The 17,051-nt window shown below is 38.9% G+C and overlaps 2 protein-coding genes across 7 annotated transcripts in view; one reads left to right on the forward strand and one right to left on the reverse strand.

Annotated features, from left to right (window-relative positions):
* Nucleotides 1-82: 82 nt before the first annotated feature.
* LOC144524026 (uncharacterized) lies at nucleotides 83-8,216 on the reverse strand. Of its 5 annotated transcripts, none has more exons than XM_078260005.1 (11): nucleotides 7,910-8,216; nucleotides 6,738-7,034; nucleotides 5,648-5,941; nucleotides 4,053-4,163; nucleotides 3,918-3,971; nucleotides 3,550-3,582; nucleotides 3,397-3,435; nucleotides 3,269-3,301; nucleotides 3,137-3,184; nucleotides 2,823-2,855; nucleotides 83-613 (listed from the first exon to the last, which is right to left on the reverse strand). In XM_078260005.1, exons 1-11 carry the CDS (start codon nucleotides 7,995-7,997, stop codon nucleotides 552-554), a joined length of 1,092 nt encoding a protein of 363 aa, XP_078116131.1. In that variant the 5' UTR covers nucleotides 7,998-8,216; the 3' UTR covers nucleotides 83-551. The 5 variants fall into 5 exon arrangements, with proteins under 5 accessions (XP_078116131.1, XP_078116147.1, XP_078116116.1 ...); XM_078260021.1 differs by having other exon boundaries at nucleotides 5,612-5,941; nucleotides 6,738-6,906; nucleotides 7,910-8,001; XM_078259990.1 differs by having other exon boundaries at nucleotides 5,612-5,941; nucleotides 7,910-7,997.
* Nucleotides 8,217-8,239: 23 nt separating this feature from the next.
* Nucleotides 8,240-17,051, forward strand: part of klhl5 (kelch-like family member 5) — a 49,534-nt gene continuing 40,722 nt past the window's right edge. Inside the window, exons 1-2 of one of the 2 annotated variants that reach the window (XM_078259952.1) lie at nucleotides 8,246-8,319; nucleotides 16,488-16,567. In XM_078259952.1, coding sequence (XP_078116078.1) covers nucleotides 16,533-16,567 — 35 coding nt within the window. In that variant the 5' untranslated portion in view covers nucleotides 8,246-8,319; nucleotides 16,488-16,532. Of the gene's footprint in view, nucleotides 8,320-16,487; nucleotides 16,568-17,051 lie in introns of both variants that reach the window. The other variant, XM_078259959.1, reaches the window with a different exon arrangement.

The following is a 17,051-nucleotide window of genomic DNA, read 5'->3' on the forward strand; positions in this document are numbered from 1 at the left end:
GCTCCGTCCCTGTCTCCAACCACCTGTGGAGTTTCTGCAGCAATCCCAAGGTGCTTGAGCATCTGTTTTTTAATATCCAGTGTTCAATGGCCTCTTGGCTTCCAACCAGTAGATCTCTGGGAGAGACAAAGTATTCCCTTCCCCTCCTTTACTTCTGCTTCTTCCCTTTTAAAGATGCACTGATCCATGCCACTACAAAAAAAATTAGGAAAGAAAATATTATCTGCCGTAATGTTTTGGCTCCTTTCAGCTATATCCAGATGGGGTAAGGCCTTTATCAACCTGCTTCTGCCTTAGGATATAAAATTATTTGTAATGATAAATGTTTGGGAGGCAAGTCATTGATTTAGGTTTGGACAGTTTACTAATAAAGTGCCCTAAGACTGTTTGAGGATGAGATGTCGAAAATACACAAGTTTTAACCATCTTCATGTGTCACAGATGTTTTTATTTTCACCATAAAGGTGGCTGGTAATTGAAGTGGTCATTTTGATTTTAATCGAGTGCTCTTTTAAGTCCATTTGTTTGCTCCTCTGGCTGCTCCTCTGTAATCAGGCCTGTTCCTCTGTGAGGGAGGAAGTGGAGGGATGGATGCGATGATGCAGATGATTTGCTAAAGATAGACAAGGGACAAATATACAATAAACAGACTGGAGTTAGATGACAGTGAAAAGAGGGTAGGTTGATCTTAACTCAGCATGAGGCATATTTGATGTACAGCAAATTCATTTAGGCTGCTGATTATATTAAAAACTGAATACTAAATTACAGTAAATCTTGGACCTGATACACCATAATCAGTATGAAAAGTATCAGTGGTGGAAATTACCTAAGTATAGGCTACATCTACTCAAGAACTGTAGCCTACTTGTAATTTCGTTTTCTGCTACTTTATACTTATACTGCCCTACATTTATTTATTTAGATTTAGTTACAGTAGGCTACTGGTTACTGAGCAGATTCAGATTTATTAATATTAAATACAATCAACAACTAACAACTAACTTCAGTGAGGTAGGTGAGGACTTTCAGCTTTTTGAGTTATTCAGCTCAAGACTTGGAATTTGAGGAGCCCAGTTCAAACAGAGAGTGGACTGGTTATTTTATGCACTGAGAATGAACGAGCAGAACATTTGAACCTGGAGCAGAATGAGGATCTGGCAGACTGAGTTCAGACAGGTGAGTAGGCTACAACAAATGTATTATTTTAACTTTACAGAGGAGGACGTCAACAGGTGCTGCACTGCATTGCCTAGCAACCTGCTAGCAACGTAGCGTTGTGTGCATGTAGTGTATAAAAACTGTGCAGTTCTCATTTTGCTTCGATATGTGTGTTTGTGGCTGCAGCCGCTGTGGAGTTTTATATTTTTTATATTGGAGTATATATTTATACATCTCAGTGTTTGGTGATGTTTTTATCAACTGTTGATTATATAGGAAGTGTCAGGCTATTTAATTAATGTGGCTTAGTAATGCTGTGTGCGTTGATAATTTATTTTGTGGTCTAAAGGTGATGTTTAATTTAACAGTAGTATGATATAGCATCATTGAACACAGAGTACTTTTACTTTTATCCAAGTACATTTTTTAAAGCATTTTACCTTTTTACTTGAGTAAAATTTCTATGAAGTAATAGTACTTTTACTTATATAAATTTATATATTATTAATTTATATATATTAAATATTCTAGTACTCTTTCCATCCCTGCCAGCAGTACATGTTAAAATTGTCCCCACCTTTACCTGCAGCAACATGAAACGGATCCTTACACACAGTGATGCATCAATAATTATACTGTAATCCAAAAATGTAAATATGATCCTGAAATGGGCCAATCTGCATAATGAGTACTTTTGGTAGGCCTACTTTAATTATATTTTGATATGAATGTTTAGCAGTTTTACTTGAAGGGTAATTTTTTTCAACCTGGACCCCATTCACCCATGCATTTGTGTCCCCATGCAATAGACTGATAGACTGGCCGGCGCTGCGAACCGAGCTGCAATGCACCTGATGGGGCAATTGTGCACACTCGATTTTTGTCCATTAAAAGTGATTGGTTTTGCCACTGACAGGCTCAGGTTGTTATTAAAAGTGTCTGACAACATTATCGATCTCAGGAGGTGACTTCTTTCGTCCGAAGACAGCGGTGTGAAGGCTCTTTCTCCGAAGGTACAGAGTCTGGTGTAGGTAATGGAGAGCAGGCCAGCGTCTGAGGACCGCAGGTTTCGGGCTGGGTCATATGGCTGGAGGAGGTTGGAGATGTACTGTGGGGCCAGGGCATGGAGGGATTTGTAGGTGAGGAGGATTTTATATTTGATGCGGGACTTGGGAGCCAGTGAAGGTGGATGAGGGTTGGGGTGATGTGCTGCCAGGTCTTGGTGTGGGTGAGGACCCTGGCGGCAGAGTTTTGGACATACTGGACATTTGCTGGGGACCCCAGACAGGACTCCATTGCAGTACTCCAAACGGGAGGTTATGAAAGCATGAATGAGAGTTTCTGCCGTGGAGTCAGAGAGTGATGGCCGGAGTCTGGAGATGTTTTTGAGGTAAAAAAAAGGCGGATTTGGAAATTTATTTGATGTGAGTCTGGAAAGAGAGAGTGGAGTCCAGGATTACACCAATATTGTAGACCTCAGAGGGTGGGCAGATGGCGCACCTGTCAACATCCAGGATGAGTGGATGGTTTGGTGCTGATATAGAGCTGTGTTTCATCGGCATATGAGTGGAAACTGAGACCATGTTGCTGGATAATCTGACCAAGGGGAAGCATGTACATGGTGAATATGATGGGTCCAAGCACAGAGCCTTGAGGCATACCTTGGTTGACCGGAGCTGGGTGGGAGCTCAGATCTAAAAGGTTTTCAATAAAAACAATGATTCGTATTTGCTCATGTCTCACAGCCCTGTTGATTAGAGGGGGACATCCTCTCAAATAGGTTTGAAAAACAACGAAATTACCCTTTAAGTAAAATTTTGAATGCATGTAACTACATGTACCTACATACACTGTGGTATTGCTACTTTTACCTAAGTACAATATCAAAGTACTTTCTCATAATGGTCCTCAATGGAAAGAAATGAGAAACAAAAATAAATACTAAGAGTAGCCTTCTTTCAGTTTGCAGGTTTACCTGTATAGCAGTGGTCGACATTTCCATCCAGCAGGGTTTCTATTTCATCTGAGAAATGCATGTGAAGCCTATTAACACACAAAGTCACAGATTTTCTCTGAATGAAGTGTGTGTGTGTTTGCAATTTCCTACCTTGAGCGTCAGCTTCTTGAATGGGTGTCAGTCCTGTCCATTAACAAAGAAAAGTTGTCTTAAAAGGACTGAAACAACACATTACTCAAATTATTTTTATCCAAACAGGTATGCATTTAAGAACTGACTTGATTTAGGTCGGGACCCATAAGAGTGAAGGGTCATCCCTGTTGAACAATGAGAGGTCATTAGTATTTAAATTAAATTAAAATCATCCTAAAAATAAGGATGCAGACCTTTTGTAGAGTTTATGGACTGTGTAATTTACCAAAATCATTTACCTTTGGGAATAATGATCTCAGTGTGCTCACCATCTAGTTGAAAGACCATTAGAAACACACAGTATATCAGGCATATTTATTATTACTAATTTCATAGAGAGGTGTATTGACTGTTTATTTTATTATTTTGATTTGCTTAATTTGATGTGTGTGAAATGGATTGGATTGTTTATGTGTATATGTGTTTGAGGGACAACTCCAAATTCTGAATTGAATATTACAACATTTCCTGTTAACTGTTAGACCACAGGCACTAAGAATAAGATGTGTGAATCTGGGGTTACAAGGCTTTTAGGAAGGAAAATGAGGGGAAATGTGAAGTAGAGTAGAAAGTTGTATTTAAGAAAAACAAAAACATCCACATTCACCGTTCAACTGCTGGCCAGTGATGTCGTAACCAACAGGGTACACCTTGGGATTTTCTGAGAAAAATAAGAAATATTTTCAGGTCAACTTAAAAAAATGTGTGTGTGTGTGTGTGTGTGTGTGTGTGTGTGTCTTACTGCATGAGCGTCTCTTCCAGTAGATTTGTCCAAACACAGTTGTGACTATAGTCAGCATCACTACACACAACAGAGCCAGCCAGAGCACCCTGAACACACACTGCCACTCATCTGGAGGACAGAGAGGGAATCAAACAGGGGGCAAATTAAAGGAAACAGAAAAGGTCCAGGTCTGCAACAACTATTTTCTTTATTGATTCATATGTCAACTATTTCTTTGATTAAACAATTACTATTTTAGTCTGCAATGTCAAAAAAACAGTAAATATATCCAGCACAATTATCCAGAGTTTAAAGCTTAAGAATTAATTTAGTTAGTATCTAACCCTTTAAAACACCTAAGTCACACAATAACACAAACAAACTAACCAATCAAGGCAGCGGTAGACTAGCAAATCTTGTGTTCTGCAAGGTAACATTTTGTCAATAGAGTCTGGTGGCTTTGAGCATTGATAACGACATCAGTTCCCTCTGTGTAAACTTAAACAGGGCTGTCTAAAGGCAAGCTAAAGGGGTAACACTATTTTAAATATAACGTACACTTAAACAATATAGATTTTTTTTACGTGGTCCTTTTTTTTTTTTAGGCGGATAAAATACATTTTGCTGCTGCCCCCGTCCACAGTCATACATGACTGTCCTTCTGCCTGCTTCTCCTAACTGGGGACGGGCCGACCGCCATACTGTAGGTAATACACTGACTATGGATAAGTACCTAATACAACCACACTTTAAAAAAAATCCGAACTATCCTTTCAAGACTTACAGTGCCTTTTCCACAACCTTGTTAGTACATAGCATCCCTTTTTCCCAGTCAGATTGTCAATGTTGCTTTGTGCCTTGCTTACCTGCCATCTGAACCTGAACCATTAATCCTAAAATCTGTGCCTGCCTGTAAACTTATGTGCCTTCATTTTGTCAATAAATCCCTGAACTGTTCCTGTCTGCCTGATTGTCTGCATTTGGGTGCTTTCTCTGGTTGCCTTGTACTCTCCCGAGTGACAGATGTAATTGGTGTGCAAGAGAGAAAATAAACAGAAGAAATAAATCTATTCAGAAGAATATGCCAGAGACAGAAATGAGACAAAATGAAGAAATAATAGCAGAAGATACAACAACAAATACAAGCAGAAAGAAAACAGAAAGTTTGAAGAGAGTTTGGAAAAGTTTTATGGAAAACTTTAAGTGACCTGGATATCCAGCACACAACACACACATGGAAAATATGACTTAGTCATAGCTTTAAGCTTGGGGGAGTGTTGGAGAGATGAATAGAGAGAGAGCAAGCCAGAATCAATACAGCCTTGGAGATACAGTAGATTAAGATGTACTGTAACTCTCGGATCATACAGTACAGAGAGAGGAAGGAAAACAGAGTCACAGAGCTGAGATTGAAGTCAAGAGAAAAAGGAAATTCACTCTATTGAAAAATATGACTCCACTGTGGACTGAGAGAAAAGATGGGCTAGAATGACATTGAATCAATTTAACCTAAAATGAAAACTGATTGGCCAATTTCTTTCCTCTCCTCTCCAATCTTGGAGTAAAGCCCCACTGACCACACAGGGAACGAGCGTTCTCATCCTGACGCCAACCTTTCTGTGTCTGTTTCCATGGCAGCTTTTTCTTTGCCGTTTCAGTCAAAAGTGTTTGATTGGCAAGCCAAAGGAGACAGCGGCTTTGATTGGCTGATCCTGAGGTGGGCAGGACAGGGAGACAGCAGTAAAAGGCCTTCCTCTGTCCTTCGTCATCCTCCTCCTCCTCCTTCTCCTCCTCAGGTGAGTGGAGGTGTAAGGAGCTGTGATTACTGCTGCCATACAAGGTGAGACTCAGGGACTCTGCATCTCTAAGTTGGAGCTCCACCGACACCTCGAAATGTACTTTTAGAACTGTGAATGGATAGATAGATGAATGCATAGATTACAGCCATGCTAGGAACATTTGCTTTAGAAAACTGTGCAATATAGTTGAAGGTCCAAAGCCCAGTGCACCCTTGATCGTAGATTAGTATCAATTATCATGATAATGTCAGGGTTTTAAGCAGTCACAGAGGCACTGTGAGCCTGTACTTAGGCACAGTAGTGCTGAAAGCTAAATGCTAACGTCAGCATGCTAACATGCTCACAGTGACAATAAGGTATAATATTAACCATGTTCACCATCTTAGTTTAGTGTGTTAACATGCTAACATGGATGGGGTTCGGTAGCTTTTTATTGAGTTCAAATCCAGTATTAAATCCATTTCTTATTACTGTGTGTTTATCTTTTAACATTTGCAAATAACTAAACAAAAATAACTACAACTCAAAGATGTCTAATCACCTTTTGTTAGCTGACAAAACAAAAAACACAGTTTTCAGTGGCATCCTGATTAATGTTCACAACCTACAACCTGAAAGTGAGATTAAGTAGCATAATATATGACATGTTTATTAAGTTAAATGGGAGATTATTAAATTGACGTGAGGCTATGAGCTAGACATATTTAACTAAAAACAGAAATATCAATCTCATAGTGAAGCTAAAGGAAAAGTGACAGGATCACCAAAGTCAGTAGGATTCATAGTCTGGGGACCATAAATGTCTGTATAAAATTTCATTGCAATCCATTCAATTGTTGAAATATTTCAGTCTGGACAAAAGTACAAACAATAAAATCTTATCTTTAAAAACTGTAGCCCATACCTGAAGATGAGGTGTTGCTTTGTAATTCTGCTATGTTCACATCTGTTTTACACATGAACCAGCTCTTTTCTGGGTCTTCGCCTCCTCTGCTGGAGTCTAACTCAGGATCTGTTGTGTTGCTGTGATGCTCTTTCATGCAGTCCTGCTCCCACCTTTCACTTTCTGGAGTCTGTGAAGGGTCACACATATTCTGTCTCCTAATTTCAGCATCCCCAATCTTCCCATTTTCCACCTTCTTAATCGGATTCTCTTGCTCACAGGGTCGGTAGGACAGGCAAAGGAAGTTCACTTTTGATACTGAAAAACAGAAAATTCAGAACGATTTCTCAGCGGGAGAAGGCTTATGCCCCATTTCTACTGCACGGCACGGCATGGCACTTTTTTCTGAATAGTACCTGGTACTTTTTTTGGTACCACCTCGGTCAAGGTTCCAAGCGAGTTACGGATTAAGGGATCCAGCAAGTGCCGCGTTGAAGATTATGTTGCGGCATTTTCACACAGCGTCATTATGGCATTCAGCTGAGAGTCCTGCCTACACTGACGGGTTACTATCCGCACCAATGGTACCAAAAGTGAGTCGAGTCGAGCCGAACCATGCAGTCGAAATGATGCATTAAATTTGAAAAAAATGCTTCTCTCAAGTCAGAAATCAGAACAAGATCTCAAAGTGTAAGCTATTGCCTCCAGTTTATATCTGACACACAAAGACTGACACGAGAGGAGAACACGTGCACAAGTACAAAGGCTAAAGCAAGCTGCTTTCAAAAAGAAAAGAAGCTTTTCAAGGCAACAGAATACAGAAACATTTTCAAAGCGGCTGTCAGTCAGTGTTGTATGGAACTATTTATATTTGGGAGTGATATTTAGCTCAGAAAGAAAGAAAAAAAGACGACCACATAAAGAGGAAGAAACAGGACAACGTGACTCAACAAAAAGTTTACTTATTTTAAAGGTAGACATTTGACATAAAGTTTGAACAAAATGTCAAGGAAAATGAGCTAAAGCAAACACATCTTCCTTTTTAATGCTTAAAATGGTTGTGAACTAATACAGAAGCATTTGTAAAAACATACACAAGCATACAGTCACACACACACACACACACACACACACACACACAGACAGAGGATAGAGTGATAAACCTCAATCTGAAGTTGTTTTGGATGACCCACCTCTGTACAATGTGAAGAATTCTGGGAGGCAGATGATGAAGGCGAGGATCACGAGAATGAGGAGTTTAGTCAGTGCTGCTCTTGTCATGGTTGCACCATAAGATCCGCCACACACAGACACACATACACGCACACACTTCTTCACGCCAACAGAGGCATGACTTGTAGCTTGTGGTATCTGCTTCCCTTTCTAGAGTTTAGAACAAACACATTCATTCACACCCTGCATCAGAAAAGCCTTTGGTCCAAGAAGCCTGATTCGATATTACTTATAATTCTAGCAGAGGCAGACGACAACGCATCAAGACACATGTACACAATACTTCACTTCCTATTACACTTCCTGTCATTTTCTCAGAAAGAGTGAGACATGGAGAGCTGCAAAAACAACAAGTTTCTTTCAGCAGAATGTAAGTAGAAATGTTGTGCGTGGATGATAGAAAGCTGATCAATCATGTTTTGTATATGTGTGCTGTATATCTTTAAAGAGATATTAGCTTATGGTTTAAACAAGTTTGTGTAAAGCAGAGAAAGAAACAAAGAGATGTTTCTTTATACCTCTACATGAAAAAATCATGGAGACCAGAATCATCTACGGTAGACTGTACACACTGTTTCAGCTGCTGATGGTAAAAGGAGGAGGGGAACGTCCTTCAATATAACACTACTTTACTCTTCTACGTAAGCCCATTTTCACCATTATGTGTGTTTCTTATAATACAACATATACTTGTGAGACACTTTTGCATTATTGTGACTACAAGTTATGAACTGTCTGATAATTATGACTTTGTATATCATACTTATACAGACTGATACTATCTCAGAATCTTGAGGTTTCTTATGATTAGAGATAGAGAGAAAAATAACATGAGATACTACAATATAATTTTAAGTCATATTCATCTCTTATAATTGAGTTTTTGTATTACATAATTATTAGGAACTATCTCATTAGTTTGCAAAGTTTTCTCACAATTATGAGATAAGTAAGTTTCTCATAACTATGATATAATAAAGTCATAATTATATGAACATGTCTCATAATTACGATATAATACGTATCTAATACTAAGTCATAATTTATCATACAATTCTCATAATTATGACTTTGTATTTCATAATTAGATCTCATAATTATGAGATTCAAAATCAAAGATATCAGATGTCGGAAGTCATATGTATGAAAAATAATTTCATAATTATGACATGCTAAGTCTTAATTATAAGATACTAAGTCATAATTATTAGAAGGACTCTGATAATTGCTTCTATCAGGATTATTTTTGGTTTATTATTTTAAGTTTCAGAAATGAGCTTCCACAGACCTGAGGCCAGCTGTTACTCTTTTAATTAAAGTTACCACACAGCACAGAGCTGATAGGTGTTTCTGTGGCTCCTGGAGAGGAAATTACCTTTCTGTTAATTTTTTTTCAATTCACTCTATTCCAAAAAAAATAATGAAATGAAAATTTTTTTTTTCCTTTGTACCGTGTGACTTGATCTCTGTTGGGTGTTAAGTATAGCATAGATTTTCCGGTCGGGTTCCTATGAGCCACTCATCTTGACAGACCTGGGAAACATACACACACACACACACACACACACACACACACACACACACACACACACACACACACACACACACACACACACACACACACAGACTCAGACAAACACACAGAGTCTCAGACACACACACTTACTGAAACACAAAAACACACTGATGAGCATGGCTGGCAGGTGGAGCCTTATCTCCACTCTGCAGCGGCTTGCCTCTGTCAGGCTTTATTCAGCAGCTTAGAACAAGATGGAGCAGCCAAAACTACAAAAAAATCACTTGCTGTCCTTTTATGTTCAGTCAAAACTTCTTGACACTTGAAGAATTTTCAAATATTTTGAGTGGCTGAAATGTATTCACCAGCATGCAAACTGCAATTGTTGACAGAGGTGTGGCATAATACTTCTATCAGTGTCTAACCATGCTGAAGATCCTTGAGCAAGACACTACCTCCCTCCTAATGAAGCTCAGTTGAAGCTATTCTGTATTCTGATCCTGCATTCAAGCCAAAAAAAGACTTTATCTTATATAATTTCCAAGTATTTCTTTTTGGGAAAAATGTGTACTTTGGGGGTACCAATCGTATCTTGGAAATAGTTATGAAAGCATTTGGAAATTACAGATTTGTAAAATAAAACAAAACATTTAGGCATTTTGCTCTGCAACTTGACTGACTATAGAGCTGACATGGTAAGTCGATCAATTGATTAGTCGATAGACAGAATATTAATCTGCAATTACATTTTGGTATATGATTAATCATAATTTTTTTAAAGCAAAAATGCCAAACATTATATGGTTTCAGCTCCTCCAATTTGAGGGTTTACTTCTTGTCTCTGTCTTATATTACTGTAAATTGAAAAGCGTTGGACTGTTGGTTGGACTAAACAAAGCCTTTGAAGACATTGCCTGATAGTAAATGAACTATTACTTAATCGAGAAAGTAATCATTCAATAAGAAAAGATGAGTGAAAAGACCAGTGGTATGCTTGATGAAACCTTCAGTTGATAAAAAAAAAAAAAATCTTTGTAAAGCTATTCTGTTATCTCACAGCTCCACACAGATAGAAGCTGAAAGTTAGAAGATAACAGAGGAGCGTTAAATGCCTGATCCAAAAAAGAAAAAGATTGACTGCAGTAATAAAGTGAAATCAGTGTTTCACATTTTTCAGGGGACCAACTGGAAACTCCTCCACGATCCTCAAGCCTTCATGTAACCTGGTTAGTAAGCCACAGATATGGACTCACACTTATTTTTTGGGCTTTTCCACCTTTATTGACAGGACAGCTAGGTGAAAAAGGGGAGAGAGGGGGAAGACACACTGGACCTCTGCATTGAGGCATAAGCTTCTTGATATATGTGCACCTGCTCTACCCACTGAGCCAACCCAGCTGACAAAACAGCATAAACAGAAAAATAAGACAGCCATCTACTGTGAGTAATACACTGACAATGGATAAGTACACTCCCACAGTTAAATCTTTTGATTTGACCCAATGGCCTTTACTCTGGCTCCATCCTCAGGACAAACGTTAGTTTTTTAGTATCTTCTGAAAGAATGACTCTAAGAAAAGCAAAGCTGTCATTATGTTGTTCATTCGGTGCAATAACTTTATGAGCTGTAATGTATTCTGCGGTCTCCAGAGATCACTGGCAGAACTTGGGACTTGTTTATAGAAAATATCCACTTTGGTGTTTTGGCATACCTTCAGACCATTATAATATTTGACTCAATCAAAAGTGATTTGTTTACTGCCACCGGTCACAAAGAGCTAACAGTACGCATTTGTGTGTGTGTGTGTGTGTGTGTGTGTGTGTGTGTGTGTGTGTGTGTGTGTGTGTGTGTGTGTGTGTGTGTGTGTGTGTGTGTGTGTGTGTGTGTGTGTGTGTGTGAGATCCAGAAGACAGGTTTCCTTCTAAGGACTTACATTTTCTTCAAGATCCAGTCATTTGCTAAATATAATGAACATTAACCATAAATGCTGTCAGACACACTGACCGTCTACAGCGTCACCTTGGACTGAAATCACTTGAGATATACTGTATGTGGGCTATTTTTGGAGCTCTGAATTACTGCAGAATCTGATGTAGAGTTTAGAGATTGAATGTAACAGCATGATGAGATTAGGGATTTACAAGAGAGGATATTTAACAACAGGCTCTGCTCCGCATGCAGGCTCAGCGCAGGTTGTGGTTGTTTCCCTGGATCTGCTTTAAATGAACACAATGGTGTTCTCAGATAGGCTAAACATCAATAGCTGAAGTGATTTGAAATGTTCTTCCATCCTTTACACGGTTTTGTGTTTGTGTTGAGAGAAAAGAGGTGAAGCAGGTTTGTTTGGATTTTGAATGCAGTTTATGTTATTATGTGATCTACATTAAATGTCTTTTATAACTGGTTTGTCTCCTGAGAACTCAAACCATACTTCAGTTTAAAGGCCATCCCCTGTTTGTTTGTTGATTGTTTTGGCATGTTTTTCATACATTGTCTGCGGTGACCCATCTGACTTGTGTCTCTTTTGTTATTTGTCATTGTGCGTGGGTGAACAAACTTGTTTACCCCCTGGGAAATAATAAAGGCGTCTGATGGAATCTAAACTTGCTCAGCTCACAGACTTTTCATCAGTCATACAGCAGAATTAAATTCAACATACTAATGAGACAAGAAAAATACCACTCCAGATCTCCTCCTGCCGACATCTTCATATATTAACTGTGACAAATTTTTATCTTTGCCTCTAACGTCTACAGACTATCTCATCATATGGCCCAATAGTTTGGTTTACAACCAAATACTTGAAAAACTGTTATTCCCATCAGCCACCACTGTACTTTAATTTGAATGCAAATTAGCAAATATTGGCATGCTAACATGCTAAACTAAGACGGTGAACATGATAACCTTTTTTCTGTTAATATAAACATGGTAGCATTGTCATTATTATTGACATTATGAGCATGTTAGCATTTAGCTCAAAGCACAGCTGTACATAGGTACTATACAGCCTCACAGAGCCACTAACATGTTTGTAGACTGCTAAAAACCCCAACATGATCATAACTTCAAGTTGAGTCAAGACAACTTTATTTGTATATGAACATGGAAGTTCATTCTTGATATTTAAGAACAGTATATGCAACTGAATAATACAATAAAAGCTCAAAGATTCACTTATTATCTTAAACCTCATCTCACCTCACTCAACCTCTTCAGCAAATGGAGCTGGCTTAGATGTTGTTATGTCATCTGTGAATGGCCTCCTTGATCTTTCTCTGTACGTCCACTGTTTGATGCTGTGACAGCTCATGTTGCCTGTTTTCTGTGTTCATTTAGTCTCTCTTTCGGGGTCCTTGCAATTTCACTTTCCTACTGTTGTGGCATGTCACACTCCAGTTTTCTGCTCAGTGGCAGTTCTACATTGAATGGCGCCCTGGGCGAGACCCCCTTCGAGTGACCCCCCCTCCAAAAGAAAATTAACTATTGCAATTACAACAGGAAACACACTTTTTAAGGTGCACAATCTCCACCTCCAACATTGCCAAAAGACAATGAACACAATTCTGCACAAAATATGACAGTATAGGTTATGAGAACTTAAAATAAATATACACTATATACATAAATGTGCCAAAAATATATACAATCATAAAAAATTTAACAAGAGCAGAGAGCAACAATAATATAAAATATTAAGAATAATATACAAATAAAATATAGAAATATTCTAAATAGCACAAATCCTTCATCACACAAATGTGAAGACACACTAAAGAAAATCTAATTATTACACTATAGCACTAAGAACAGAAAACACAAACTAAATCTAAAACCTGACCTTTCTGGCCTTCCTTGACGCAAAATCATCAATGATGTCATCGACAGGGACGGACTATCTGGGACCAAAAATCGGACCTGGCATTTTGGCCCAGACCGGCCCACCACATAAGATCACAAATACCACCCGTCCTTGTGCTCCCCTGAATATGTTTACCAACTCCTACTCCTTAAAACTACTAACGCCATGTAATGAGTAAGCAAGAATCAGTGAGAGTTGACACATTAAATACTTCAAAAAGTGCCATTTATTAATACAATAAAACGGTATACTCCTCATGAATTTTTTATTTATTTTTTTCCATCACTGCAGCAGCGTTAGCACGTAGGCTACTTCCATTCATGACTCAACCAACTCCTTCTTGTCGGTTATTGGCTGGAGCACTGTTTGTTATGGTTCGTTGTGCAGGTTGGCGCGGTTTGTTTTTGTTGCCGTTTGTGGAGCCTGGGCTGTCTACAGAGACTGTTTTTTTACAGTGTGTTCAGGGGACAGGCAGCTAGTGGATAGTGAGGAGACGTTTTCTGTATGTGACAAAAAATGTTGTAGCCTAAAACACGCGTCACATCACTTAGAGCACCTTTAACTCCAGGATGTGTAAATAAGCAACTGTTTGCTAAGAAGTTAACCATTTCAACGTGTCAATGTTGTGCTCACAATATGTATGCGCTGCCCTCAGGCGGTCAAAAAAATTTGTTATTGCAGGTTTAATTTTCTCCTTTCTGAGCCTTTTGTATTTAAAATATGCATGTTTAAACGGAGCCAATGGTGTGCTCATTAACAGTGTACTGACTGTGTTGAAGGTATTTTGAAATTATGGCAAACAAGGAAAAGACGAGACAAATAGGGAAGAAATAGGAAATTAGGTATAAGTAGTGAGTATGTTTTTTCCATTTCCAAACGAGGAGGAGGAAGGGGAGGATGGAGATCATGGTGATTTAGTCCTGTGTCAGAAGTAAGGCGTCATCTGGCTCTCCAGAGACGAAGCCACTGTGAAGCTTTATGACTCTTTTTGGCAAAATTACGATGTTTCACAGAGAGATTATGAGCGAACCTTTAAAGGATTCCAGACTCATCCCCCTTGTGGCTCTAATATGTCTGCCTGTCTGTCTCGCTGCCTGTCTGTATGAATCATGGTGCTTTATATTAGTTGTATGTGCACTGAATACAGTGTCTTTGTCTTGTCCCTTCCTGTGAGAGTGTGTGTGTGTGTGTGTGTGTGTGTGTGTGTGTGTGTGTGTGTGTGTGTGTGTGTGTGTGTGTGTGTGTGTGTGTGTGTGTGTGTGTGTGCGTGTGTGCGTGTGTGTGCACACATGTTGGGATAGGCAGTACTTCAAAAGATAGCACACACTAAAGTGGGCTAAAGTGGGGTAAATTTACAGGAAGTGCAGAGCCATCATGGTGCTGCATCTCTTTTGTATCCCTTCATGTTTCACCTTCTCCCTCCCTCTCTTCTCTCCGCTGTAACCTTCCCTGGTGAGAAAATGCCATGTCAATAAAAGCTTTTTAACATGAGGAAAAATCAATATGCTCCAATTGCACCTTTTTTCAATCCGGCCAACTGAACGAATGAGCAGTTCTGCTTCTGCACACAGGGTGGTTGCTCGGTAGAAATGTTGTTTTCTACCGTAGAATTTCAGTAGTTTTACAATCTATATATTAAAATTGAAGTGAAAATCCATACTCTCTTTGTGACTAAAATTAAAATCCTGTTTATGTTGATATAACTTAACATGAACACTTTACACTTGTTGTGGTGTACTTGGTGCTTTATTGGTCACAACTCACACCATCAACTTTTATTGTACTGAAAGGGAAAGCATGCTTGCAGGCAGGGATGTAATAAAAATGCATCATAAAAACAATAAAAACACAATAAAAACATACAAACATAAGAGCTCAATAAAATCCATGATAAATAGATGTATTATATACCCACATCAGTTAGTAAGACCAGACATTCAATCTTTCATTGAAATAAGCAATCCAAAAGTCTTTGGAGTGATCCCTCAGGAGTAAAAGTAATAGTTCCTTTTTTTATAAGAGCTGAGAAAGAAATATAGCCCCTTTATTCTATACACATAAATGTCAGAACCATTCAGAGTATTTATTAGAAGGATAAACTCACTCAACATTCAGTGCTATATTTGTTGTTTCTGTATTTGGTAACACTTTACAATAAGGTACACAAAAAAAATAGGTTTTTGAAAGAGTAACGAATGATTAGTTACTGTTTTTCAGAAGGGTAGTTACCGTTTTTTTTGCTGCATGTCATTCCCCCTCTCTCCCCCCTTTCACTTCTTCTTTGGCTCGTCATCAGAATGGCTGCGAGCCGAGCTGATGCTAACGTTTGCTCAGCTTGTTTCTCTGATAATCTAAGATCCAGATGTCCGATGACTAAAATTCTTCATCTGTTTAAAATATATGGTTAAAAAAGATCAAGATCTAAAGTGTATCGTAAACATGTGGCTTAAAAACTGGATAAAACACAAATTTATGACAGATTCTGGCAGACAACCACAGCGCTGATGTATGCGCAAAGGGGATATGACGCCACGCCATTGATAAGCAGCTAAACGTTACAGACTGTAATTTGAATAAAATTATAGATTACTCTGGGTTTGAAGATTGTTTGAAACATTTGGGATAATGTAAGTTCACAACTCAACAAAATATATAGGTCTAGTAGTTGTTAGACATTTTAATGCAGAAATGTTACATAATATAACTTTAAATAAACACTGATGTTGCTACTTGTTTGCTGGATGGATAAATAGGCAACTGTTTGGTTTCATGTTCGCCATAGTTTATATCAACGACGTTTCATTTACGGGATTGTTCCGGTGCCGTCATAGGTTCCGCCGAATGTCCCTCATTTTCGTCCGGATGTCCCTAATCTTCCGCTTTCCTTATGTTGGTACTCTAAACTCCGGTCGATTCAGGAAACATCCTCCGAGCTAGAACAGACAATCAAATTATATGTATCTTTTTTTTGAGTAAAATTCTCCTCACACACTCGACAGCCATTATAATTCCAGAGCTCACCTCCCTACGTACATGTTCCACCAAAACAAGTTCCTTCCCGAGGCTATTTTGCAGAGGAACCGTACCTGCCGCCCATGACGATAGTGATTGGTTTAAAGAAATGCCAATTAACCAGAGCATGTTTTTCTCCTATCATAGAATGTTGTGTGGACTAGCCAGACCTTCCTCCACAGCTCTGTGGCAATGCAAGACTACGTTCACCACAACAACTTTATAAGGTGATCATATGTAACTCTTGCCAGCTCCTAGTATTCATCCTGTTGTGTGCTCTGTGTTTCCCCTGCCATCTTCCTCCTATCATTGCAGGTCCAATCTCTCTTCTGCCCTGCAGTAACCCCTTTCCCAACTTTTCCATCACCTGACCTTCCCCGCCTAGATGCTCACCTGTTCCTCATTTCCCTCCTTAGTCTGCAGTGTATTGCTGCGTTCCATTTACCTAAGTCTAAGGTCTGAGGTCGACTGGGAACTCGGGTATTCTGACTTCCCAGTTCAACTTGAACGCACCATATATATATATATATATATATATATATATAGCTGCCCATTTCCACTCCTTCCCTTCCACATTGTCAGTGTTGCTTATGCTTTTGCTTTCCTGCCATCAGTACCTGAACCTAAATCTAAAGTCACCAGTTACCTGTTCCTGGATTTTTACCTGTTGCCTATACCTAACCTGCTCACCAGAACTGGACCTGACCTCTT

Source organism: Sander vitreus, chromosome 2 (genome assembly GCF_031162955.1).
Source record: "Sander vitreus isolate 19-12246 chromosome 2, sanVit1, whole genome shotgun sequence".
NCBI lineage: Eukaryota > Metazoa > Chordata > Actinopteri > Perciformes > Percidae > Sander > Sander vitreus.

Bases quoted from the DNA above. Each gene is read 5' to 3' on its own strand.
- LOC144524026 (XM_078259990.1), bottom strand. From the start codon at position 7,997: ATGACAAGAGCAGCACTGACTAAACTCCTCATTCTCGTGATCCTCGCC. The intron at 3,583-3,917 runs GTGAATGTGGAT...TCTTTCAACTAG, and splicing joins CACTGGCCAGCAGTTGAACG to ATGGTGAGCACACTGAGATC. The intron at 2,856-3,136 runs GTAAACCTGCAA...AAAACCTTTTAG, and splicing joins TGTCGACCACTGCTATACAG to ATCTGAGCTCCCACCCAGCT.